The sequence below is a fragment of the Pleurodeles waltl genome, chromosome 9 (genome assembly GCF_031143425.1).
Source record: "Pleurodeles waltl isolate 20211129_DDA chromosome 9, aPleWal1.hap1.20221129, whole genome shotgun sequence".
Classification (NCBI taxonomy): Eukaryota; Metazoa; Chordata; class Amphibia; order Caudata; family Salamandridae; genus Pleurodeles; species Pleurodeles waltl.
The window spans coordinates 873,139,026-873,166,397 of NC_090448.1; the positions used below are offsets into that span (position 1 = coordinate 873,139,026).

The window sequence follows — 27,372 nt, forward strand, 5'->3', positions numbered from 1 at the left end:
CTGTAGCTTCTTTTAGGGTAATTCGGAGTGGTGCACCTTGTAGAGCACCAGGTTGCAATCTCAACGATGGTACTGCAATGGTACATCTACCCCATTCCAACTCAAGCAATAATGGGTAGTAAAATTGTCCAGCTTAAGTACTCTGAGTTGCATGTTAAGCACCTTAGATCTGTTGTACCAAGAAACAAATTCAAACAGGTTTGCACTGGTGAGTAAGAAGAACATTTGTGTGCCTCTTAGTGCATTTTACGCCATATGTTAGTGAACAGCCATGGAGTCAGCCAGTCCTTAAAACATTCTGAGTGTTTATTGTTCAGGTTATCACTCAATGGTGTGGTGGATCTATCTTGTTCATATAGTGTATACAATAGTAATCCCCTCCCACTAGTCCATCCAGGTCTATGCTACATAGTATAGTTGGAGACATGAGCTCAGAGAACAATGCTTGAATAGTGTTCATGACATACAGGCTTACTAAGGACAGTAGTTGCCCTTCTGCTGTTCCTTCTAGTAGAAGTATGTGCCATAGGTGTCACTGTGTTTCAGTGTGTAGAGGAAACCAGGCACAATCCCTTTATATAAACAGAAAAGGATGCTCCAAATTTTGGGGCCTTTAATTTCTGATGGAGAGATGGGTTTCTTTTAAACATGCAACCTGTACATGTGTATGATTCAAATATGCATGTAGTCTATGGCATGTAGCAGGAGTACTCCTACTCTTCACAGTCCACTTCAAAGTATTATCTGAGGTTTGTGTCACCATTCCTATTTTTCAATAATAAATAGGGGGATGTGACATGCATGCTAAAATCATTGTCATGTGACTTATTGCTACCAGCACATTTCCCATCTTAAAAAACGGTGGCTAGACGGAAGGGTGCACCATGCTCATTGATTTTGTCAGTCACCTCTCTATTTATGCATGCGTTATGACTAGCAGATATCAAAACAAAACTGAGTATGGGGTACATAAGGCCCCACACTTTTCAGGTAAATGAGGGATGCATTTCTGTAATGTTTTTGACCCACTCCCCCGCCATATCCAAAAGACAGGGTTTCTTTTGGTTGTGGCTCTAGCTATTCCTAACAGCAATGCGGCTGTCATGATGGGAGTGATGGTTTAGAGCCAGAGTCACCTTATGAGCCTTCTGATACAAAGTCAGTCCCTGCAGTTAAAGCATTTGGTTCACTGCTCACATTTTGATATTGATTATGTGATCTCTTGATAATGTAAACTTATGATGACCTGATCTTTTAATGGTTGGATCTTGTGACAATCTGGTGTTGTGGCCACTCTTGAGGAAGTGCAATAGTTCTAATTTGATCTGCAGTGTAGAAGTCTGTGATAGCTTGACCTTGTGATTTTCAGATCCACTGATCCACTTAATCATGTGATAGTCTGATCTTAATTAGATCTTTGGAGTAGTAGATCTTGGATAGTATAATTATATGATTGTCTGTTTTGTATCCATCTCATTTTGTAACCGTTTCCTCTAGTGAGTTTCTTCTCTTGATTTTGGATTATTTGATATTATACTCTTGTAACAATTTAACCTTGAAATGGCTGTTCTTTTGATGGCATGACTTTATTAGGGTGATAATCTAATTTGTAATTCTCCAATAATCTCATATGATTATTCAAGAATGTCATATTCAAATGTTTTCCTTTTTCCAAACATAACTGTAAGGCGATAACACCTTGAAGTGCAGTTTCTTTTTGCAGACGTTAATAAAGGAAGTAAGGTCATTCTTAAGTAAGTGATCATCCACACTCAATTTCTGAAGTGAATAGAAATTGTAATTCTCTAATGTTGGTTGTTTCCGATCTTAACATACAATGTTAAGAAATGTCCATGATTTAATAAACTTAGTGTCTGCTTCTTGTACATTACCTGTTGTTGTCACTCCGGGAATGGTATCAGCAACTAGGAAGAGCTCATCAATGGGATCCACCAAGTGCTTGATATTGATTTTCCGTGCGTTGTAGTAATTACCATCAGCAGCCATTCCTGCACGTTCTATTGCCACCAGGTGCTGAAACCTGGAATTGATAAAAAAATTCAGCCAATTGCAGTTGATTGTATCCAAAAGCTTAATGCATGAACATTTGTTAATCAAGTAGCAAAACATTTTGTCTGGGTGGGTGTGTTCTTCCATTAGTTTTATAGTATGGTACACTCCAATGCCCCATTGATATCAGCATTAAAACCAAAATTCGAGCTCAGAAACACCAGACCTTAAAGAGACCATACAGTATACAGAAAAAACATTTATGTTTACCCAGTCCAGCTTCACCAATGATTACCAACAAAAGGCAATCTAGAATGTTCCTATGATTGGTGATGTCTGCTTGGGTTTTGAAACATTGTGACATTCTTCATCCAATGGTCCATTTAAGTATCCAATTAAGGACTCGTTCTAAGTGGGGCAGAGCAGTATTAACAGCGGTGATATACAGGAGGATACTAATCGCATGCCTGACTCCAAGTAGCCCTGTGTTCCCACAACAGAATTACCTGATTTTAGCAGTTACAAATTTGGGAAAACCTCCAGTACACCACGTCACATGAAGTTAGCCGAGATTCAGACTGTGCCCCACCCATCCCTACTCATAGATACAAGGGAAAATGCAATGTATACCCAGCAGCTTTGAAGGACTTCCATGTCTCTGAAGCCCTCCATAGCCCATGACCCCCCACCACCTATTAACTTTTGCCACCTGCTCACTGCAGGTAGTAAATATGAGCAGAACAATCTCTGGAGTCTGGACACCCTGCTATGTTTGACCCAGTTATTCTGAGACAAATAGTTTATTCTCCATTCATGGGGCTAACACAGAATCCTGGCAGAAAGGGGGGAGATACCAACTGGAGACGGTAATTCCAGTCCCAGTGAATCCCACCCTTAACTTTGGACAACTTTGGAATGAGTTTTCACAAAACACTGCCTGTTTTGTTTGCTGTCTGCTGTGTTTTTGAAGGACTGAACAGGGAATTTGATTACCACAGGTTGGCTTGGAATATTGAATGAATAATGAAAACTGGACATAACTTGTAGGACCGTGACATTTTACTCATGGTAAGTTGCGAAAAGAATTGCCAAGCCAAAGATTTTGGCTTCTGAAGAGTAAATAACATTTGATGATGGCCCGAGTGAAAAGCAGGCTAGGGTCAACGTTAAATACAAGCAAATTAAGTGGTGTTTGATGGCATCTGATTAAAGCACGCAAAAGTTATGAATGGAAAAACATAAATCAACAATAATGACTCAGTCACTCAGTGTGATTAAATTCCATTGTTTTTTATCTTGTTTGTACCATTAGACACAGGGATGATCCCTAAAGCACTGGGAATTGGCTCCATCACACAAGGTGTAGTCCAACCCAAAATTGCTAGGCAACATCCTTTTTGAATAAGACTCTTAATCCTTGCTACATACATAATGCATACTCTGCCATTCGTGTGTCTTACTAATTAGGAATTAAAAATTACTCAATTTAGTGGTACTCGTATTAACATCAGGAGGACGAAAAAACTCCTACCGTAGAAATAAATAAGAGGTTTTAAAGTAGACATGCTAAGATGTCAAGGCAAGGGGCTTTTGCTCAGCGAGCAAAAAAATAACTTTTAACTGACTCTACTGTGCAGGGTAGGACAACACAACGTCTAGTGTCAATTTTCTCACATGATAAAGTGAGACATACCAGTCCCTGCTTTCTTTTTTTCCCTTTAAAAACGAATCTCTGCAGTGCTGTTTATGGTAGGTCTGGGCGAAATTCTAATTACTCTAATGAAAATTGTGTAACTCCCAAATTTTGCATTACACAATTTCACAAACTTTTTGAACACGGGAGACACGTTGAGACATTTTGTGCTCAAACAAATCTTGTGATGGTACCTTGTGCTACTTGTTACACGGAGCGCATATGTGAAGAAAAACATGAGATATACCAACAAACTAATTTTGCAACATTTTTTATTAAGAGTGGGCAGAGCTCACAGAGTTCTACTCCGCAGAATTCTGTGGAGTTGACTAAAAACTCAGTGGAATGCCGCCTGCCCTACCACCACCTTGGCCTGAATGCGCCAAATCTCGGCAGCGCTAAGCTTAGTGCTGCCAAGACTGGGTGCATTCAGGCCAGGGTGGTATGCCGGAGGCAGCAAAAGCTGCTGTTTCAGGCCTCTCTTGTGCCTACCAGCCTAGAGCCTGCTGGGCTCAACCACACCTTCACATTTGCCTCCACCAACTGCCCTCTTTCCCAAACTTGCTAGAGAGGGCCAAGCACACCCCCTGTCTTGACCCAGCCTTGCAATCTCTTCCTCTGCACTTACACACAGCCTCAGACCGGGGCTAGCGGAGTTTTTGACCGAACTACGTGCTCCAAGTGGAGTGCCAAAAACTGTGTTAACTCCGCCAGGGGAGCTCACCGCCCACCCCCAATTTTCATGGGATTTTGCACAAAAAAAGGGGACTTTGCATGCCCCTAGCGTTCAAACACATATATCTTATTATAAGAGATTTGTTTTTAATAGGCCTCATTGAAAAACATTAAAATTAAAGCAAAAGTTACCTCCTATTGGTGTTTTCTCATTAAAAACTAATCAGAATGAAAATGTACAGGTCTATGAAGGTTTTCTGGGTTAGTTGATGGCACACTGATAAAATAAAGACCCTTCAAACTAATCAGAATGAAAATGTACAGGTCTATGAAGGTTTTCTGGGTTAGTTGATGGCACACTGATAAAATAATGACCCTTCTTGAATGATTCTTTAAGCTGTGTATGCCTGTAAGACTGCTAGACTAGATAAAGTGCGACAGATATGCATTGCTTTTTTCGAATGGTTACAAACTGCAGCTTTGGCAAAGTTAGACTTGATCATTTCAGAGTCACTCTACATAATTAATTTGGCAAACTTTCTTGCCACTTAGTGACAGAAAGATAATTTGAAAAATAGCACTATTGTTAATCAGTCACTGCATGCTGGAGCCAAATTCCTTAAAGCAGGCATGCTACGAATCAACTGATCTTTGTGTTGGGACAAGACAGGCTGAAGGGAGCTTGAATCTTAGAAGGTTCTGAAAATGCATTTTTCAATGAACGCTCTTCCTGGATTTTGCATTATACCTCAATTAAATAGTCTGAGAGCCCTTTTTCACATCAACTAATTCTCGTTTTCATTTTCTCTATTTGCACTTTGGGTTACTGTCAGGTGGCAAAGGCAGAAGATAGGATTTTCCATGCCCAATGCCAAGTGTCAATTTGTCACTGCCCACCCTCCTCTACCTGTGAATTAGTTCCTGATTTTAGGGACGGTCTGGTGCCCGCTCTTGGTGCTGTATCGTAAACGTAGTGAACAAGAGCCATATGCTAACAAAATTTATACCTCACAGCCATTTTTTACAATAATATGTTCAATGCTTATAGCGCATGATAGAAAATGGCACAACACAGGATAAAAAAAATGTGAGAACGTTTCATAGCTACCTGGGTGATGCAGGATCTCCATCCTTACAAAGAAATCTCAAAGCAGACTTTTCATCCTCATGCTGATAAAACAGGAGAGGGACCGAGGTCTTAAGAATACCTACAACAAGAGAACACATTATTTACCATACATGGTTGATGTCTCGTCAGTTGTATTAGATAGCCATTGAGCAGTTCAATGAGTATAGATCAGATTATTTGCTGAAGAACAGTAAATTCGAGCTTTGTTAGCATGTTTGATGTGTAGCTCGAAGCCACCACATTATATTGCACATCTTCAAATTAAATGCATATTCCTTTTTCTCAAAACCTATTGTAGATATTGTGAACACATGTAACTATAGAAAGGGGCTGATGGGTTGGATTTTCAGAGGAAGCAGAGCTACAAGATAAGAAGCACAGAGGTCACTACATGTTAGTAATTTGTACTTATGCTTAGTTGCTCTAAATTTCTGGGAGGATTTCCAAGCCTATCAGATGGGAAGAAATGGAAAATACATTTAGCAAAAACATAGAAAATATCACATTTTCAGCTTGCAGGGGAATGTCTGGGGCAGTCCCTTAAGCCCCCTTCGAGATAGCGCCCTCAGGAAAGACTGCCTACAATTTTAAAACACTGATGTAACTGCAGATAAAAAATGATGGACTTGCAGAGGACCCAGAGCACCTTCTCCACCATATGAGGGGTACTCTGATGTTACAGAATCCTGAATATAACAAGAGGAACAGGATGTGTACAAGGAGACCATCTTTTATTGCATAGCTCTCCCAACTCAACCTCTTATCTTCAGTGACAGTAACAACGAACGACTGAATTGATCTCCTTTTTCCCTGATTTATCCTCTTGATTCTGGTGTTGAAGACCCTGTTTTCGTGTGTGGTGGATAGTGGTACAAGTGGGGGGTGGGGGAGGGCATGCTGACACAAAAAACATCAAACTCAGACGCCCCTGAACAACCAGCTCTAGTAAGAGAAGGGTCATAGGACAATAGTTTTGGTGAATAATTCACACCTCCTCCCATAATGGCTCAAAATCCCAGTATTAGACTGAAGTAGACAGCCTTGTGGGGGAAAAGAGAAGAGACACAGCAATCAGTCGCCAAGTTTCAGCATTGCTGATGCTTACAAACTATATGAAGTACTATTATCGTAAGTTAAATTGGAAATCTACTATTAATATTGTTTTGGCTTCTAGGTTCTTCGCCAACTTTTACTGGCAGTATTATTACTTGGCCGACTGCTCTCTCGCTTGCTAATGACAAGAAAATATTTTCTAAAACATAAAAAATTAGGAGTTAAGCTTATGGTAATAAGACTTATGCACATAAATATATTAATATGTGAACTGTTCTTTGCCTCTTCATGGTACCTTGTATAACTTTATATAGAAGAATAATGTCCACAAGAGTCACCACTTCTGATCAGAACAATCAATAAACAAAATTACTCTTTAAGTACCCAGGACGAGGAGGTCTCGTCCTCGCTCAGCACCAGGGACGTAACCACCTTGCCCTTGTATGGGCCCTCGGGGGAAGCGCTAATAACCCCCTACGAGGGCCTCGCACCCCCCTCCCATGGGCAAGGCTGGAAGGGGAATCGCTTCCCCTTCCACCCCGCCCCCCCAGGCCACCTTCTGGGCATCGCGCACTGACCTCATCAAAGGCTGCCCCACTGCGCTGGAAGCTCAGCTTCCAGAGTGGAATGGAGGAGAAATGCAAAAGCATTCCTCCTCCGATCACGTGAAGGGGGCGAGAGAAGCATCAAAGGAAAGGAAAGGCCATTCCTTTGATGTCTATCTCAGAATATCTGCTGCACAATCGCAATTCGATCAGGCAGTAGAAATGCCCACTAGACAACAGGGAGTTTTTTTTTGCATTTACTCATAAGGGGACCTTGCCCCTTGGGCAAGGGCCGCTCCCCAGGGGGGCAAATTATTTTTAGGCCATTTTTGCCGCCCCAGGGGCAGATCGGCCTATTCTAATTAGAAAACTGCAGAAACCTCTAGACACCAGGAATCTTTTTATTTTGTTGTTGTTTTTTGTGATTTTTTTTTAGATGTGTGGAGCAACCACTTAGGCAAGGGTTGCTCCCCTGGGGGCAAAATTATCTTTAGGGCATTTTGTCCCCCTTGTGAGCAGATTGGCCTATTTTTATTAGGCCCATCTGCCCCCAAGGGGGGGCAGAAACCACTAGACACCAGGGATTATTTTTTTAGGTCAATTTTATGCAAGCAGAGCAAACCCTTAGGCAAGGGTCCCTCCTCGGGGGGGGGGTGGGGGAATTTGTTTTAGGACATTTCTGCCCCCCCTTGGGGGCAGATCGGCCTATTGTAATTAGGCTGATCTGACCGGGGGGGCAGAAACCTCTAGGCACCAGGGATTTTTTTTTTTTTTTTTTTTTTATAGACGTGGGGAGCGACCCCTTAGACAAGGGGCAGAAACCACTAGACACCAGGAATTTTAATTTGTTTGCGTCAATTTCATGAAAGGGGAGCAACCCCTTGGGAACATTACTGTTGGCCATATCTGCCCCCTTTAGGGGGCAAATCACCCTATATTTGGAAGGCCCATTATTCCCCCACCCCAAATAAAAGGGGCCAAAGTTGTTCTGCCCACCAGTGGGCAGATGGGGCAATTATCACCGATCCACTCCCTGGGGGGGAAAGGGGGCGCAGAAAGCCTTTTAGATGCCAGGAAATTAAAAAAACAGTATGGGCATGGTTATGCCCCCACCCCAACTGAATACTGAAGGGGGCAACAGTCTTTCAGCTCTCTCCCCGCACGCTAAAACATCTTATCCCATGGCAAGCAAGAGGACATTTGATTATTTTGGGTTTTAGTTTTACATTTGGCCCATGAGAGCTTGTGAAACTCTCAAAATCTTCCTATGTGGAATGGTGAGGCTTGCACTTTTTGGACTTTGGGACGCTGCCATGTAGAAAAATCCACAAGACCTAGACACATCTGAAAACTAAACAGCTGGGTGAGTCCAGGGTGGTGTGCTTCACAAGCACCCGCACCATTTTCTTACCCACAATGCCCTGCAAACCTCCAACTTTGCTGGAGATCACACATTTTTCCCACATTTTTGCGATGGAACCTTCCGGAATCTGCAGAAATCCACAAAATTCCTACCACCCAGCATTGTCTCATCTATACCGATAAAAATTCTGCCCCACTTGTCAGCCTAAAACTGTTTTTTTTCAAACTGTTCTTTTGGACCCCCTTTGGTTCCCCATCAATTTTGACATGTTTTTGGCTTTTCACTGTCACAGGAACTTGGCCCATCCATACAAGTGAGGTATCATTTTCGCAGGGGAACTGAGGGGAATAATGGGTGGTAGGAAATCTGTCCCTGTGCGGTGATCCCACACAGAAATGTGTGTAAAAATTTGATTTTTTTAGCTGAATTTGAGGTTTACTGAAGATTCTGGGTAAGAACACACGGGGGATCTATGCAAGTCACACCTCCCTGGACTCCCTTGGGTGTCTAGTTTTCAGAAATGTTTGGGTTTGGTGGGTTTTCCTATATGGCTGCTAAGCCCAGGACCAAAAACACAGGTGCCATCCCCTCTGCTTCCCCCCCAGCAAAAACAGGTAGTTTTGTATTTGATAATTTTGAAGTGTCAACATAGTGTTTTGGGGCATTTCCTTTCATGGGCACTAGGCCTTCCTACACAAGTGAGGTACCATTTTTATCGGGAGATTCGGGGGAACGCTTGGTGGTAGGAAATTTGTGGCTCCTCTCAGATTCCAGAATTTTCTGGCACCGAAATTTGAGGAAAAGGTGTTTTGTGGTCAAATTTGGAGGTTTACAAGGGATTCTGGGTAACAGAACCTGGTGAGAGCCCCACAAGTCTCCCCATCCTGGAGTCCCCTAGTTGTCTAGTTTAAAAAAATGCACAGGTTTGGTAGGTTTCCCTGTGTGCCGGATGAGCTAGAGGCCAAAATCCACAGCTACACACTTCGCAAAAAACAGCTCTGTTTTCTTTGGGAAAATGTGATGTGTCCATGTTGTGTTTTGGGGCTTTTCCTGTCGCGGGCACTAGGCCTACCCACACAAGTGAGGTACCATTTTTATCGGGAGACTTGGGGGAACACTAGGTGGAAGGAAATTTGTGGCTCCTCTCAGATTCCAGAACTTTTTGACACCGAAATGTGAGGAAAAAGTGTTTTTTTTGTCAAATTGTGAAGTTTGCAAAGGATTCTGGGTAACAGAACCTGGTGAGAACCCCACAAGTCACCCCATCCTGGATTCCCCTAGGTGTCAAACATAATTGGGTCAGCTTGTCGGGACTGTCAGGCTTCATTAGCTAAGCACACCAAAAAAGACTTGAACATTTTATGAATGTCTTTTCGGAGCCTTTGCTTTTTAGAAAATGTATGTGACAATTTTGTGTTAAAATTCACTATCAGAGCCCATTTTCTTCAAACTTTTCTCAGGAGGCAGAACTCCACCCCCTCCGATCGCCCGTAGAATACGTCAGACTCACTTTCCTTGCTTACTACAATTCAGGTAACTGTTCCGTTAACATATCACATCCACACCTTTATAAAGATTATATCTAAAACAGGCATTCGTTTGTGTTGTTATAATAATCATGAAATTGTTATGGAACTACAGCGAGGTTAATTATAATAATGTCATCTGAAATAAGGTCACATGACATCTCTTCCTGGGAAGAATCAGGGTCAAAGGTCATATGGTGTCACTTTCTGTAACATCATAAAAATCAAAGCATATATGATGTCACTCTGCTACCACTGGCATTTTGGTGAATAAACATCCATGAATAGAATGTGTCAGGATCACAATCAAGAAGCCTTCTTTCGCATGGATAGGTTGAAGAAGTGTAGGATAAGGAAGAAGCATCACCTCCTATGCTCTTGTTCACCACAAAGAGCAAATATTGGTTGATGTCTACCAGGGATACCTTTTCTATAACTCCCTCATCCTGGTGTTTCCCTAATTCAAGGAACCCTTGGGGAGGACAGTCAGAAGAAGGATAGACATAGGATGGAGAAAGGATTATGAATTCCTGACTGCCGCAAATATATGTCTATACAATATGTCTACAGGCCTTAAGGAAAAAGGCATTAAAAGGGATGTATCCTGGAATACATTTTATTAATGGCACAGAGCAGGGTAAAAGTTACAGTAAAGTATCAGAATGCATTAGTTACTTGGGAGCCACCAAAATTAACTAGAATCTGTACATTTCTCATGGAACCATTCACAATAGGACTTTTTCAGTTCAACAGAAACACCTTCCAGGGATGCAAAAGGAGCAACGTTTGCTGCTGCCCATGCAGATCTTTAGAAACCAGAGTCCAACCTGTCTTGCAATCCTCACTTGTGATGTGTATGCAGCAGTCTACTGAGCATGTGCATTATGCATGTTCAGATATCAAGTCAGATGGGTGTCACTCCAATATATCATCTTGTCCAAGGCCAAACCCCAACTACATGTTGAAATTAATCACTACAAGGGTGTCTCTAAAGGCTGCTAGTGGTAAGGCTTCAAGGCCCAAACAATTATTTTCAAAGAGCATGGATTTCAGGGGAAAGTCTAATATGTTGCAAAAGAAAACAGAAGACTCAACACTTATCACCAACAACATTTACTGGAATCTATGGACTTATAAATTGCCTTATCTAGAAACCAGTGCAGGAAACTGTAAGGAAATGCCTCTGTACCTAGTGCCTGTAAGTTAAGGTGTCGCTTGTGGACTGCAGCACTTAGGCCCTCATTCCAACCCTGGCGGTGGAGGGACACGGAAGCACCGCCAACAGGCTGGCGGTGCTTCAATGCCCATTCTGACCGCGGCGGTAAAGCCGCAGTCAGAAAAGGGGATCCAGCGGTTTCCCGCCGGATTACCCCTGGCTGCTGAATCTCCATGGCGGCGCTGAGATTCTGACCCCCTTCCCGCCATCCTGTTTCTGGCGGTTTTTACCGCCAGGAACAGGATGGTGGGAACGGGTGTCGTGGGGCCCCTGGGGGCCCCTGCACTGCTGATGCCACTGGCATGGGCAGTGCAGGGGCCCCCTAACAGTGCCCCAGCATTATTTTCACTGTCTGCTTAGTAGACAGTGAAAATCGCGACGGGTGCAACTGCACCCGTCGCACCCCTGCAACACCGCCGGCTCCATTCGGAGCCGGCTTCATTGTTGCGGGGCCTTTCCCGCTGGTCCGGCGGGCACTCCTTTGGCGGGCGCCCGGCAGCCCAGCGGGAAAGCCAGAATGGCCTCCACGGTCTTTTGACCGCGGAGCGGCCAAGTGGCGGTGACCGCATGGCGGGCGGCGACCGCCGCCCGCCGCGGTCAGAATGACCGCCTTAGTTTGTCACTACCAGTGAGATAAAGTAAAACACAACTCCCAGTCCACCACTGCAGGCTAGCAAAGCAGTTTACAAATTGCTAACTCGACTTTGCAACTTGAACTAATGGCAAAGCCCAACCCTCCGTTTTTAATATAGATATGTCATCCTTCAAGCAGGCCTGTTGAGTTTTAAGGCAGGGTGCAGTGTATTAAGAAGCAGAACATGCATTTTACATGTTCTGATAGCAAAAATCCTAACGTCATATTTACTATAAATAAGGCTAGTAGGCCCATTGGTGAGTGCCACGTTACAAGCTGAAAACTCAGTAGTGCTAACTTCTTAATGGGACTACTAATGGGACTGCTAGTCACACCTGCATCCCAAGAGCACTTGCTAGACATAAATAGGGCAACCAGACCTCAGATCACATCTGGCCTGGAGAGAGGACTGAAAAAGAACTACCACGAGGTTCCTTCAACCTAGAAAAGAGTGGCTGCACCACCAACTGGACTGCACCTGCTGATCCCTGGACTAGCAGAGAGACGACTGTGTCTGTGGTGTATCACTCAAGAAAAAGTTGTTCCCGAGCCCAAGACAGCAGAGGTGACTCCAAGAGTCAGTTGGCGGTCTTGCTGTTCTTTGCTACAGGGCAACAAAAGCTGAAAAAGCCCACCTTGGGTAGTCAATAACCACAATCACTTGATCACCATTGACTGCCAATGTGCAGCTTGGGAGACAGAGTCCCAATGTTTGAAAGTTGCACCTGACTCTACTGAACCTGGGAGAGCCGTTGGAGTGCAGACGGGTCACCTAATAATTACACTAGTCTCCACCAAATGGTACCACTGGATTCTTTGTGACCACAGACCAGCAGTTCAGTGACAACTAGACTTTTTCCGGACCCCACCAGGACTTTGAGAGACATCGACCCCTGTGGTCCAAGTCGCCCCACAAAGGCTGAGGAGTAGCAAGGCACCACCCCTCCCAGGCACCCACACAGCATCCTGTATCCCTATCCCTTTGCTTAGGACTTCTCCATGGTCATGTGTATGGATTGCCCCCTAGAGCCTGGAACTAGATTGGAGACTGCTTTGATGACAAGGGAACTGTACTACAACTCCTCACTGGCCCCCTAGACTTGTTTACCGACGGAGTTGGTCACCCAAGCGGGTCAGAGTACCCAAACACAAATATTTACAAAATATTCCAAAGTTTCAAAAGTCACTGTTAACAGCAGCCCTTGCCAAGGCTTCTTGGCCCTTCTAGTGAAAAGTTCTGATTTATTGTTTGCTTAAATATTTATATCTCTGGAAACCTTCAGTTGATTTTGTTTGTTTTGGTGTCAAAAAATTCATAAAAATAAGGGTTATTTTTCTAAATTGGTGTCCAATGGCATTAGTGTTGTGTGACTTACTCATTTCCTTGTTTAATTAAACAGGTGTGACGGATGTGTCTTTCTCTTGGTATTGGTACCTGAAATGAGGAAGTGAGGAGGTAATGGTGGTATACTGTAAACAAAGCATCGGTTATGAGTCAACAGGTACAATTTCCTCCGAGTTAGGTCCAGGACCTGCTCTATATGTCAGCATTTCTCTCCTCTGTCGCTATGTTATAAAAACACCACGACTAAATGACTCAGCACATATTTTGTGCAGGTGATTTGCTTATGTTATTACCTGCACGTTTTTAGTAGGCCGTTGAAAAGAAAAAGGAAAAGAGGCTGTTTCACCAATTTGAGAAAGGGCCATTTACAAACAGATATTTTTTTTAAAAAGTCTCAACACTGAATGGAGATTTGCAAGGCAGCAACATTTTAAATAGGGCCACAGGAATTAGGCAGCTATGGGTCAAAATTAGGTTGCAGCGATGACTAAATTATGCAGCAAGAAGATGTAAATTATTTGGCATAAACTGCCATATGTGATGGTGGTATTTACTGATTATTTCGTCATTTGTTCTACACGTTAACACTGATCGAGCCAAGATTTCGATCTGTTAGGTCCAGTCTACCACCCAAATGCAGCAATAAACAACAGAAAGGTGGCAATTCAACCTTTCAGAAGGGCCTTCCACTACAGCATTAGGTTTCACCAAGTTTTCACTAACTTTGGATTCCTTTGAGCTAGAAACAAATATTTTATGCTGAAAACACTGCAGCCTCAAATTTAATTTATGCATTCAAGGCACAGACATCTTGCGGGATATTAAGATGGGGTGTGGAAAAGATCTACACGGAAGATATTGTGATTATAATAACAAGAAACTTGAAAGGTATTCTACGCGAAGAAATGTACAGACAATAGCATAACTAGAACAGATTACATTTCAATGTTTTTTTTGTAACCCTTTAACTTTTGTATGATTTTTTGACATGTTTTTCTAATTTTCCTATTAGCTGGTACAGCCAACAAATGTTTCACCTCGTGGTGGCACAAGGTAGTACTCTCTAGATGTGACAGAATGCAGTCAGGTGAATTTTGCAGACCTTTCCAAGATGGAAAATGTGGTATTACTGCTTAAAGATAGATAAATCCCTGTGAAAGGAAAGAAGACTCAGTATAGTGTGAGCTGTTTATACACAAACTCTGGCATACTCACCTAGAATTGAGAATAAAAAGGGCTGAAATAAGTAAATAACAAACCTAAGAACTATGCCAAAGATTACTTCTGGACATTTTAATCCATCTAAAATTTAGGGGCATAATTAAGAGCCCCTAGCGCCATTCTAACGCCATATTAGCATCATTTTTTTATGCTAATGTGGCGTTAGAAGGCCAAAAATGCAGAGCCATATTTACAAAGTGGTGCAATGCATGTATTGCGTCACTTTGTAAAATTTTGTTCAAAATTATGCCTGCATAATGTATGCAAAGGGGGGGTTCCCCCTGCTAGGCAGGGCCAAATAAATGGCACAAAGAAATATAAGGGATTTCTTTGTGTCATTTTTTTCTACACTTTTATCGCCTGCTCAGAGCAGGCATTAAAAGGGGGCTTCCATTGTTTACAATGGAACCTCTGGGTGCTTTGCGGTATTAGCGTCAACATTTTTTACGATATCCTGCAAAGCGCCAGACTAGCATAAAAAATTCTGACGCTTGTCCCCTAACTACCCCCATGGTGCGCCATATTTTAAATACTGTGCACACATGGTGGTGTTAGGGGGCCCGCTATGGGGTGCACTATGTGTAGCGCCACCTTTCTCATATATGCCCCTTAGTGCAGTAGCTAATCGTACTCCGAGACTACTGTGTGGTCTGCAGATATTGCAAATGTTTGTTGAGAGATGGAAAAGAATGCGAGCTCTCCGTTCCAGAAAAGACATAAGAGGTTTAGTCCTATTTGTCAAGATGATTTAACGTCCTATAAATATTTACTTCGGCATTCCAAGAGTATTACTCCTTCAGAACTGCCGGATAAGGTTCTCCTAAACACCGGGATCTTCTGTGAAATTAAAGTCTATTAATATTGGGTAACAAATGCCCAAGGAAAAAAAAGTTCTAATAAAAATTCCATTTGTGTGTTCGGCTGCAGGCTTTATCTTGGGCAAACCATGCCAGGTATGCTTCAGTCAATGAGATATCTGTGGCAATCTGGCTGCCTTCCTTCTGAGTTCTCAGACACGCTTGTTTCGGACACAGATTGTTCTGTAAATCCTTGCATGCATGCAAACAATCTGCGCACAGGGATCTTTCATTGACACGTGTCAGGTATGAGTAAGGGAACAGTATTTACAGACTTGTTCACCCACTCTGGCACAAAAATGCCTAATTGAACAAGCATTTGCAATGCAAAAGGTCTCGCATTTTCTTGAGTTAGAGTTATTAGCATTGTAAATTCATAACGGGACGGTCCTTGCCACATAAATTGGTCAACCCAGTCCCATCATTTTGTCTTTTCCTACCATATAATTCCAGTGGCCGCGAATTTAACTAAAGCACTTCCTCTATCTTTCATCCTGTATCTTAAAACATTTACAATTAACATAAACCTTTGTCAGGAATAAACTTTTGGCATTAGAGTGTAATGCTCAAAACACCATTACAAAAGTATCTTTTGGGACGGATTGGAAAGTGATAGGAAAGAGGGAGTAGGGAGTAAAGCTGGCGAGGACAAGTGGCGTAGTAAAGGTGTCATGGGCCCTGAAGTAAGAAATGAAAATGGTTGACTGGAATTTTGGTAGGAAAATACAGCAGTAATTCGAGTTGAATGAGGACTGTAGGTCTCTGGGCCACGGTGCCACTGCACCAGTTGCTCCACTGATAACTAGGCCTCAGGAGAGAAAGTGTATAGGGCAGAAAAAGAGAAGAGAAAGGAATACAACAGACAAAAGGAAGAAAGAGAAGGGGTCGCGACAAGAAATAAAAGGAAGAAGGGAAAGAATGAGAAAATGAGCACAGAACTAAGAGAAGAAACAGAGCAAACGAGTGAGACAAAAGAAAAAAGGGAAGGAAGCTAGCAAACAAAAGATAAAGAAGTAAAAATAACGAAAGAAGTGTGAAAGAGAAAAATGAACATTAGAGAAAAAAAGAGAGATGGTGAGAGAAACAAGCAGTGAAGGAGCTGGGGCATGTATGTACTGACATTTCCCACAGACACAGAAAGGGAAAACCCTTTTGACCCTTCAGCTCTCAACAAGTAACTCGTGGCTCCCACATACAGGGGGAAAAAAAGAGGGATTTATAGTAAAACGTGAATTGACAGATAAAGATAACAAAAACACAGGAGGAAGAAAGAAAAATCTAAAAAAAGTGAAAAGACACACACTGAGTCAAAGGAAAGAGCAAATAAAAAGACAAAGAAAGAATGAAGGGAAGAGAAAAAAATAGTGAAAGAATGAATGCCTGATGAAGAATAAAGAGAGGAACGAAACAAGGAAAGAAATAAACATGTTTTTGCAAGTTTGAAAAAGGAGGTAGGAAATAAAAAAGAGGAGTAGAAATAAACAGCTGAAAGAAAGAGAAAAACTGTTAACAAGTGGATTTTAAGAGCTGGAAAGGGAAAAGTGGGGGAGAAAGAAAATACTGAGAATAAACAAAGTTAACCAAAGAATAGATTTAAGTGGCTCCCACACGTCCTCAAACAGATGTGGGGACATTGCAGAACAGCAGGAGGTGCATTAGCAGAGTTGTATGTGAATCCCAATACAGCAATACTGGGGCACTTCAGATCAGGATGGGGGTATAGACAGAGCTGTGTCCCGGTCAAGTGCTGGAATAACAGAAAGGAATCGGGTGAGGAATGAGAAATGAAGCGCCATGTAATTTCTGGTATTGGAATAATGGGGAACTGCAGGTGAGGGCTGAGGTCCACTGACAGAGTTGTATGTTGGCTGCCTTACTGGAATATTAATGGGCACACAAAGAATAGTAATGGGCACACAAAGTCAGAAGTGAGGTATGTTAATGGAGCTTTGTGTGGAACCTAGTATTGGCGTGCCAGTGTTGCGAAGTGTTAGCATGGAGGTGCCCTGGTGAAGGTGCGAGTGGGGCCCAGCATGGGAGTGGCATTGCCTCTGAACCACAGAAGCGAGGAGTCCTGAAGGGCGTGTGTGTGTGTGAGCCTTAGTACTGAGAAGAAATGTGCACTGAATGTTAGAATTGATGGATTCTGGTGGAGCTATGGTGGTTCCCATCAATAGTGGTGTGGACTTGAGGTGCACTAGCTGAGCTGTGTTTTGCTCTTTTGGGTCCAGTATTGGCTTGGCAGTGGGACTGAATATTGGAATTGAACTGTGTGTAAAGGAACTGTGTGTGAGTGTGGTCCCAGAATAGGAAAGGAAGCAACCTCGCCAGGGTAGAACTGAGTTGCCCTGTTGGAGTTGTACCAGAGATCCCAGTACTGGAACAGAAGAGTGCCTGGAATAAGTAGCCAGTAAGTCTAGGTAAAGTACTGTCTTATTGCTGTTTAAGCTTTGTTTTTATACATTTAGAAAACATCTGCCTGCTTTATAACTAGACATACTGAATGGAATGCCATCTCCTGAAGAGGAAACACCTCCTCCTTCTAAAGTATTCAGCAATCTTGACTATCAAAGAAGCAGGCATGGTGGATCTGTTAAGACTCAAGTCTCCCACTCTCCTATAGATACAGATGTACTACTTTCTCGGTAGCTGTGAGTGACCTTTCCACTAGGTCACTGGCTGTGTGGACATAGTAGAAAGTTACTTAATCTTGTAGTGCAGGAAGATAGTTATTCTACTCTGTTTAATGCAGAGCGCGCACTGCGAAGCGGAAGTTACATCCAAAATACTGAATCAAGCCAAGTTGTCCATTTCTCCTTGATCTCCAGAAACTAGCTCCATTCTTCCACCTGCTCTTTTGTCCCAAGTAGGTCAGGCATGCTCGAGCAAGGGAATGGGGTGTGGAATTCCTATAGCCCCAACACCCAGGACATATTGTTTGGTGTCAAGGACAACAGGTTTTCATGTTTATTTTGTCCTTGGAACAAGTAGGCCAACCCCCTGCTTCACAAACCCTTTGCCTGCCAGTTTACAGGGAAGGGGAACTTTCTGTAGTTGAGGTAATCAGTGGGTCCATATGTTAATGCTGTTCATCTTGCATTTCTGGTTCATTAATGCAAAGCCTTTATTGTTAGGGTGAGTGCTCTAAATAAACACTGTAAGGTCACACTGTACTATTGACAATGGTTCCAGTAAAAAACATGTGTACACGTTTGAAAGTTTAACAATATGAGGCTACGTATAACACTCTCACAATGCTCTCTGATTAGATGTAAATGTTTGCAGAAGCTTGTACGCAAGATTGATGATTCTTTGCTTGCAAAATAAAAGTTCAGAAAAAAAGTATGACAAAAAACGTTTTGCTAACTTACTGTGAAATTTTAAGTAATATTTATTTGAAGAATCGTTTCCTAAAATGTGTTGATACATGCTAGTATAAAATATTCATAACGGGAAATCAGCGTAACCATTTTCAACATGATTATGGGAAACAAGAAAACCATCAAGCACTGGCAAAGCCAACAGTTCCAACAGTGGTGTTCAGTCTTTTGGTTTTGTCAATGCGTGTTTTGTTTTGACATTACTTTTGTAACGTTATTGTTTTGGGAGCTGCCAGACCCTTGCCACTGTAACAAGCATTGGCAAAAAAAGCAATGTTGGTCTTGAAAAGCACAGGTTGCCACAGTAGTCATGGCACTGAATAAAACTACCTTGTGTGCCAATACGCTCCTTATGATGGAGCAGAATGCTATCACTCTCAGTAAAGCCATTCAGTAGATGGGTAGAGAGAGAAACAGAATTTTGATAAAAACAAAATGTCTTGGTCAACGGATGACTTAATTAGGAGCCCAATTCTTAAAGAAAGCCACAAAAGTGCACCCATGGCTTATGTCTATGTGACCTTCATTAATTCACAAGCATTTACAGAGGTAGACCAGAAATTCGTACTGCTCGAAACTATTTGTAAACTGTATTTTAGTACAAGCAAATATGCATGTGTAGATTTGCTCATGTGAAAATATACTGAACGTTTACAAGTTCACTTTCCCTACAACCACTTTTATCCCAACCCTGGAAGAACATCTTCTGCCTTTGTCAGGAGTAAATTTCCAATCTTTCTCAGTATGGGAAAAGATTAGAGAAGAGCTGGTGAAAATCCTTCCAACACGCAAGTTAGTAGGTTTGCACAGACTTAAACGCATTCTAACCCTGGAACTACTGCTTACTGCTTCCCCAAGCGTCAGTATGCAGATCTGCAGAAAGGTGGCAAATAAGGAAATTGCTATAGTAGGGCTTGAATTTGCTAGTATTCAAGCCCTACCATAGTATTAGCCCTAGCATAATCAGAGAGGCTTTTATCATAGCTTACATAATGAGATGGTTGCCATAATATGTCGCTGCACTACATGGCACCAAAGGGACAAGTAGATTTTTTTTAAAGGACATGTAGATTTATGAAGCAACCTGTCCCATGGAAAAGTATATAATATGTTAAATTCCACACCCATTTAACTTCCCCTTTCACTCCTACCCAATGCTGTGAAAAGGCATCAGTATTCCCCTATAGGAACAATATGGTGGTGGAAATCATGCCACGCTGCTACCCGGGAAACTTACCGACAGAGGTGTAGAAGGTCCTTAACTATCCAATGGATTAGCAAATCACTTTTTCTGTGTGCCACTGCTGAACATAGGTGGTTGTAGCACTCAAATAGTGCCCAGTGCCAAGAGCAAACCGGAGGAATCACCTTAGGATGATAGGTGTTAACTGCCCCGTAGGCAAAGACAGTAGAAGACAACATTGCTTTGAATATTGATCTGATCCCCATCGGGTGCCAACTCTTGACCCCATTCACAGATCCTAGTAGGGGGGTCCCCCCAGATAAAGGGAGATTGTTGAGTACAAGTTCCGATGGCAGCATCATCTAGACGATTTGTGAATCCTCAAGTGTGCCCTCTTGTATGTTGATGCCTTAATTATTATAATAAAGTCTGAAAAGAAATAGTGTTGAGGAATTTGCTCAACCACATGGAGGGGTCACTCAAATAGAACACAGTGCAGTCAATGCCTTATGAAGAAGTACAGCCAGCATGAAGAAAAGACCCTCCCACACTTAACTAATGCATGACACTCTGATCTAGCAGGCGAGACAGCTGTCATTCAGTTTGCAGGGAAGGCAGTGAAGAGAAAATTTAAAAGGCCAGCCAGGAAGAATTAAGGGCATGATGCAGAAACTTTACAAAATGGGGCAAAAGCTTTCAATTCTTGATCACCATTCTTCTGAGATTGATGGTGCAGCCAAAGATTTGATACCCTTCAAGTTGGGATCTCATTGGGATCCTCAAAGTGCATTCTAGGATTGAGAAGAGATAAAACCCGTGGCAAGGTTCCATTTTCATGAGTGCTAAAATCCACCACAGATATATACAGTGGGCACTACCTGGAGCAATAACAGAAATACGGATGGATCCTCTAGGTCCTGAAAACTAATCAATACAACATTGTAGGATGATCAACTGTCAACTTTGCCCCGGGAAACAGGAAGGCAATTTGGCGATGGGCAGCTTGGTGCTTATCAACTTTGCTTCAAGGAACAAGGGGACAAGTCAGAAAGTAAAAGTTGCCTTAACATCGCCAGAGTGGAGGAGCAGAACTCTGCAGCCAGTGGTCAAACAGGAAGTGACGAAGTTGGGCGCTAGTCGATTCTTGCCCTTCCCCAACTTAGACCTGGATGCCTGAGCCAGGAAGAGGAGGCTCATCAAAGGCGCTGGTGAGAAGAGGGTTAGAAGCATCAGAGGATTACCAATGAGCTTTAGTATGGTTTATTAAGAAAACATGTTCTTAAACCTGGAGTCATTCAAGACATTCCTTGACAATTTTTCAGAAGAGCAATGTCAGCGTTTTCTCTTATTTCTTCTACTTTTATCGCCTGACCTGTGGTGGATCCCTTGAAATAACAGAGAGTGGAATCAAGAAATGAGTAAGCTGGGGCTCCTCCCTCCAGGAACAATGGTTAAGAGAGGTGGAAAGCTTGCATTTGTTTAATTGGTGAGGCCAATGTATTACTTTTTCTCTCTGCTTTTTACTCTTCCCAATTGTTTTGGATCTGCCTAGGTAGAGCTGAAAATAATTGCAGGACTGGGTTATGCTCAGTTGTTATGTGCTTGCTCTTCTTTCTCACTAAAAGATTATGTCAATGTGATGATGTTGATGTGTTTTATAGTCTAAGTTGCTTATTTATTAACATTTTCTTCTGGAGGCAGAGCTGTTTTAGTTTGTAGTGTTACTCAACTACATACTTTGTAATGCACATTGTATTTCTCATCAACCAGTAGGGGCACTAATTACAGTGCAAGAAATGGGGAATAAGTGAGGCAACATCTAGGTAATTGTGCAGCTGCATCCTTGTACTACAGAACTGCCGTAGTTCAGCAGTATCTTTGTTATACTGGGTACACACTTTTCACATGAATAGAATGCATAAGCTTGTGAGCTACCTCCTCTCTTGCACAGAAGTGTTAACTGCATTCGCCTTCTTGAGGCTAACAAACCCACAACCGTGCTTCATCATGTGAATATAACAGTAAGGTTTGGCAGCGTCTTCAAAGCTATTTCATTGAAGAGCAGTCAAAAGTGAAAAGCTGATATCCCTGTACAATAATGCCAAATATACAAAAAAGACAATATTGCATTTTGTTCTGCAAACCAAATGCCATACAAAATGCACATGTAAAAACAATATGATGGATGGAATGCTTTAATTAATCTCAGTCACTGGCAATCCCTCAGGCTGCATCCCAACCCATTGTTTTTGGCCTACTATACCACTCAGCCACATGCAAATAAGTCTTCACCCCATTTCTCATGGGAACATTATAGCCCTAACTGCCAGGCCAGGTCCTCCCTCAACTGGAACACAAGCAAACCTGTGCTGGTTTCACCCTTGTTATGGGCTCTTCAGCCGGGTATAGCACTTGGTTTCAGTGGCACAGTGAGTTCCGGAAACCACATCTGGGCATACCTGACGCACTTGGGGCATCAAATGCGAAAACTGATTTACATGATTAAAGGCTGAGCAAACATCCATAAAGGCCTGATATTGGTGGATTGGCTGTTGTGTATTTGTTGATCAAAAGGTAAAGACTGAGACACTCCTCTACAAGGCCAATACAGCCTGGAAACCAAACTGAAGATCCAATAGCATTTGTATATCCGGAGGCCAGACCTTGAGCCGTTCTTGGACAATTTTGCTGGCAATTTTAGACAACAGTAAATGGCCCGGGCGGCCCGCCGCAGATTCAGAGTAGTCAGCCTGCCGCAGCCTAGATCTGATTCCCTGTCTGCGTGAGGTTAGTGCTGTGGAGCAGGCCTTTAAAAGTGAATGCTGGTGACTGCAGGTGCTGTGTGCACCCGGGGGAAAGGCCTTTCTGTAGGAGAGGGCTCACCCTTGCCTGGAGGATCAGCCACCTATCTGACAGGCCTGCAAGTAGGCCCTGGATCTCGTGGACTCACACTGGCCCATCACCTATCCTGAGTGAGTGCTGGACCTTTGAATGCACGGGGGCGTCCCTCTGGCCATTTAATAATTAAAGGTAGATAGGGAGCATGGATTCTGTCATAGGACCCCCTAATCGGCATTTGCATTGAACACTGCTGCACAATGGACGGGCAGTGAGTGGCCCGGATGTTGATCTGCCATCCCGCATTAGGGAGTACCAGATTCCCTGGAGGGTCAAGAGTAGGGAGGTGCCCCCAGTCTGCAGATCCATCCTAACATCCTTCCTGGGGTACCTTGGTGGACTACTGCCCTGTGGAGGTCATTGCTCAGCGAAGTGTTGGAGCCTGGGAGGCCTCCGAGATGGCTAAGGATAAAACAGAAAAAGGGGTCCAAGCCAACAAGATCAACAATTATGCCCTTCCCTTGCTGCAAGGGGGTTTGGATGGATACTCACACAAACAAGCGCCTCCTGGCGACACGTCTACCCCCACTTTGACCTACCTTATGGCAGGAATCAAGGGGGCCAGATGCTGGCTAGGATCGATTCTGTGGAGCTTGAGGTGGACCTACTGCGTGAAGATCTAAGGAAGGTGTCGGAGAGGGTCACTGGTATTGGCTGACTGAACTCCAGCAAGAGGTCAGAACCCTTAAAAAAAAATACTATCCTACAGTCGCTTGTGGCTACTCTAGATGACCGGGTGGAAAATAGGAGGAACAATCTACATTTTGTGGGCTTCCCCGAAAGGGCTGAAGGACAATCTGTAGAACTATTCTTGGAGGACTGGATTACTAAAGTCCTTCAGCCCAAAAGGCTCTCTAAATTCTTCACTATTGAGGGCGCACATCGTGCACTGGCGCCGATGCCCAGACCTAGGGCCCCACCCGAGCCATCATTGCCAGTTCATTTAATTTCCGGGATAGAGACGCTATACTACAACATGTCAGGGCTCGGGGGCTCGGGGGCTCCCTGCTTCGAGAATAATATCATGATCCTTCCAGATTTTACTTGCAAGGTTCTAACGTTTCATAGAGACTACATGACTGTTACAAAAAGGCTTTGAGAACGAAATATCAGATTTAGTCTCATGTTTCTGGCCAAGCTGCGGATACAATTTGAGGGACGGGCATTGTTCTTTGCTACACCTGAGGAGAGTTCAGAGCTGGCTGGACACCCTAGGCCATACGCCTCCTAGACTGTGGCCTACATCTGGGTCGGGGACTCTGGGAAACCTCAGAGAAGCATGCGGCTTTGGAAAAACTCTTCGGACTCCGCTCACAGTGCTGGAGGCCAATGGACAGGGAGGGTCCTGGTGTGCCCTGACAGAACCTTGGCAGACTCTGATTGTGAGCTGACACTGTTGAATTCTCCCAGGGCCACAGAGACAGAGCAGGCTACTGCAGAGATGGCACACATTAAAATTGGTGCCACTATGGTAACGGGTGACTTGCTAGCTGACTCCTTTGGGAAAGCAATGGAGTGATAGGAACACTGGGGAGTTGAATTATTCAGAATGCATTTGTGACTGCATTATATCTGTTGGAGGCGCAGATCCTACTGTTTGTATATTCAGAATTCACAACTTGTAATTGGGGGTGTCTCCACGATGCCTCAATGATGAATTTTTAGTCGGCAAAGCAATTTGGGGGTGACTGTATGGAACCTGTTGGTGGGGGCTCTTAGTGGGTTGCGGTCAAACTGTTGGTAGCTTGAGTGCCTTTGGCATTGTCACCCAGTGGGATGCAAGGCCCACAACGAAACGTGACATTTGCAAATATGATTTGTTCTTTCAAGGGGGTGTGGGGCAGTGGTACTTGGCCTCAATTGTTTAGACACACTTCCTGTAGGAGGTGGGGTTACGTTTCTACTCTTGTTGAGTGTTATGGTATTGTTGATGTATAGGTATTTGCTGATTGACTATAATGTAATCCCAGTTCTCTTGCTGGGCCACCTGGAGAGTATGTCAGTGTATGCTTGGTCCTCAGAGGCGCGAGATGGGGGGCCTGAGACTTACAGAACTATGGCAGGTAATTGGAAGGTGATGACTTGGCATGTCTGCGGGTTGGAACAGCCTGAGATAAGGAAAAGGGTGTACTCATACATGCGCCACTGCGGAGTGTCTGTTGCATTTTTACAAGAAACGCACACCTAGGGGAAGTGCGTGACATAGCTGAGATGCAGATGGAGGGGACAGCTCTTTGCCACATCATATTCTAACTACACCAGGGGTGTGCTGATCTGGGTGTCCCCTTTGTCGCCCGGAAAACGATGATTGACCCTCAGGGGAGGTATGTGATTACTGTGGGAGCATTGGATGCTCTGGAGGTCCGGCTGGTGAATATTTATGTTCCCAATACAGATGATGGGGACTTCTTTGGTAAAGTGTTGGGCTCCCTGGCTGAGCAAATGGACACCAAGATCATACTCATGGGGGACCTTCATTTTGTGCTTGATGGGGACCTGGACCACCTTTCCCCTCAAGCGGACATCAAGCCCGTTAAGATGGGTGCCCTCAGGGAGAGGATGGCTGTGGAAGATCTCCAGGACCTATGGAGAGTGAGGAATCCTCAAGCTAAGGCGTATTCAGGTCACATGCCTGCAGCTGGGAGATATAACCGCCTAGACTATTTTTTGACCACTGACTCTTTTACCTGGCACGCAATATTTCTGTCCACCCTCGCTGTTGATAACTTTTAAGCTGTCTAGGGTACTCCCAGGCATACCCATGTTGCACATGTGGAGTGAGGCCCTTATGGATCTGGTGTTCAATAAGGCGGTGTATGAGTCAATTGATCACTACTTCGAAGAAAACTGGGGTGGTGCGACCTACACAGGGAGTAGAGTGGGATGCTATGAAGGTGGTGCTGCAAGGGTAGTGTTTAAAACAGAGTGAAGAAACAATTGCCCAGAACCCTAGATTCATTAGAACAGCAATTGGGCACTCTGGAGAACATGGTCGTAGAACTGCTGATGACGCCAACGGAGTGGAAAGAATGTATGAGGGAACTTTTAGAAACTTGGGACCGTCCGGACAAAGCTATTTGCACTAGTAATTGCCAATGGCTCCATATGGAGGGAGATAAGGCCAGTAGAATGCTTGCCACTCTCCTCCGCAACGAAACGCGGGCTCCCCTGTTGATAGGGATCTGAGACAAGTCTGAGGTCAGGGCCTCTACACAATGAGGCCTAACCAAGGCATTTGCCTTGCATTTGCATATGCCAGCCTAGAACCTTGTTCAGCACAAATAAGTTCACAGTATCTGGACGGACTGAAGTTAACTTCCCTGACTAAGGAAGAAAGGGATGGTTTGGGGTCCCCCCTGTCCAAAGAGGAGAAAGAGATGGCCAGACGGTCGCTGAAGACAGCTAAAGTCACAGGCAGCGATGGCTTATCTGCGGAGTTATATCAGCAAAGGGTGGGGATGATGACTGAAAAACTTCTGGAAGTCTATATGGAAGCATTTGAGAAGGGTATAATCCCAAGCTCTTTGCAGGAAGCTATTGTGGTCATGCCCCAAAACCGGATAGGGATCCTGAGGAGCTTGCCTCGTATCATTCCCTCTCCATGCTCAGTGTCGACATAAAGATCCTCCTACCTCATATGCCCTGCCTAATACAACAAAATCAATGTGGATTTATTCCACTCAGAAATACCATCTGTAATTTGCTGAGACTTGCGCTGGTTTGGCATTCCCTTGCCTCTAAGGAGGATCCATACACCCTGTCCTTACCAGATACAGAAAAAGCCTTTGATTCCTTATCTTGGGATTTTCTGTGGGATGTCCTGCGCAGAGGAGGCGTCGGGGACACCTTCATACGACTGGTTCAGTTGCTCTAAGTACATCCCACAGCTAGGGTCTGAATGGGGGGATACAGTGTCCAGTAGATTCTCGCTATGCTGTGGTACCCGGCAGGGGTGCCCCTGGTTTCCCCTGCTATTCACTCTGGCCATGGACCCTTTGGCTTCTCGCCTCCGAGTGGCTTTACAGGGATGGGGCTCCCAGGTTGGGGAATGCATGCATGTGATCTCCCTGTAAGCTGATGATGCCCTACTCTATTTGAGACACCCTGAATATTCTGTCCCCATTCTACTGGCGCTTCTGATGAAGTTTGATGAACTTTCTGGTGTTAATGCTAGCAGCGCTAAATCTAGGCTATTCCCCAGGGTTGGCAGGCCCTTGGAGGCACTCCCTCAGACAGACAGACAACCAACAATATTAAATATTTAGGAATTAGGCTCGCCCACTGCGCACCCTGTTTCGGGGACCTTAATATGGGGAGGGTACTGGACAAACTGAAATCCTCCATTAAAATTTGGAGCCCTCTAAACATGTTGCTAATGGATAAAGTGGCGCTGCTCAAAATTATTTTATTACCCCATTGCCTATATATATTTCAGGGGCCACTATAAGAGATCTCCAGGAAGGTATTTATAGAACTGGATAAATTAATCTCCAATTTGCAATGGGCACCTGGGATGAAGGAGGTAAGCCTTTTGAAACTAAGGCAAACCTGGGGTAAAGGGGGAATTGAGCTGCCACATTTGGAATTGTATTACTTGCTGCACAGTTGCAGCATGCCATAAACTGGTTTGCTGACGGTGTGAAT

At 43.7% G+C, this 27,372-nt stretch overlaps 1 protein-coding gene across 5 annotated transcripts in view; it reads right to left on the reverse strand.

The window, feature by feature from the left end:
• Window positions 1-27,372, reverse strand: part of DGLUCY (D-glutamate cyclase) — a 396,105-nt gene that overhangs the window by 15,647 nt on the left and 353,086 nt on the right. For all 5 annotated transcript variants that reach the window (XM_069208180.1, XM_069208181.1, XM_069208179.1 and 2 more), the window contains 2 exons: window positions 5,487-5,586; window positions 1,893-2,041 (listed from right to left, as the gene is read on the reverse strand). In XM_069208180.1, the coding sequence (XP_069064281.1) occupies window positions 1,893-2,041; window positions 5,487-5,586 (249 nt within the window). The remainder of the gene's footprint in view (window positions 1-1,892; window positions 2,042-5,486; window positions 5,587-27,372) is intronic.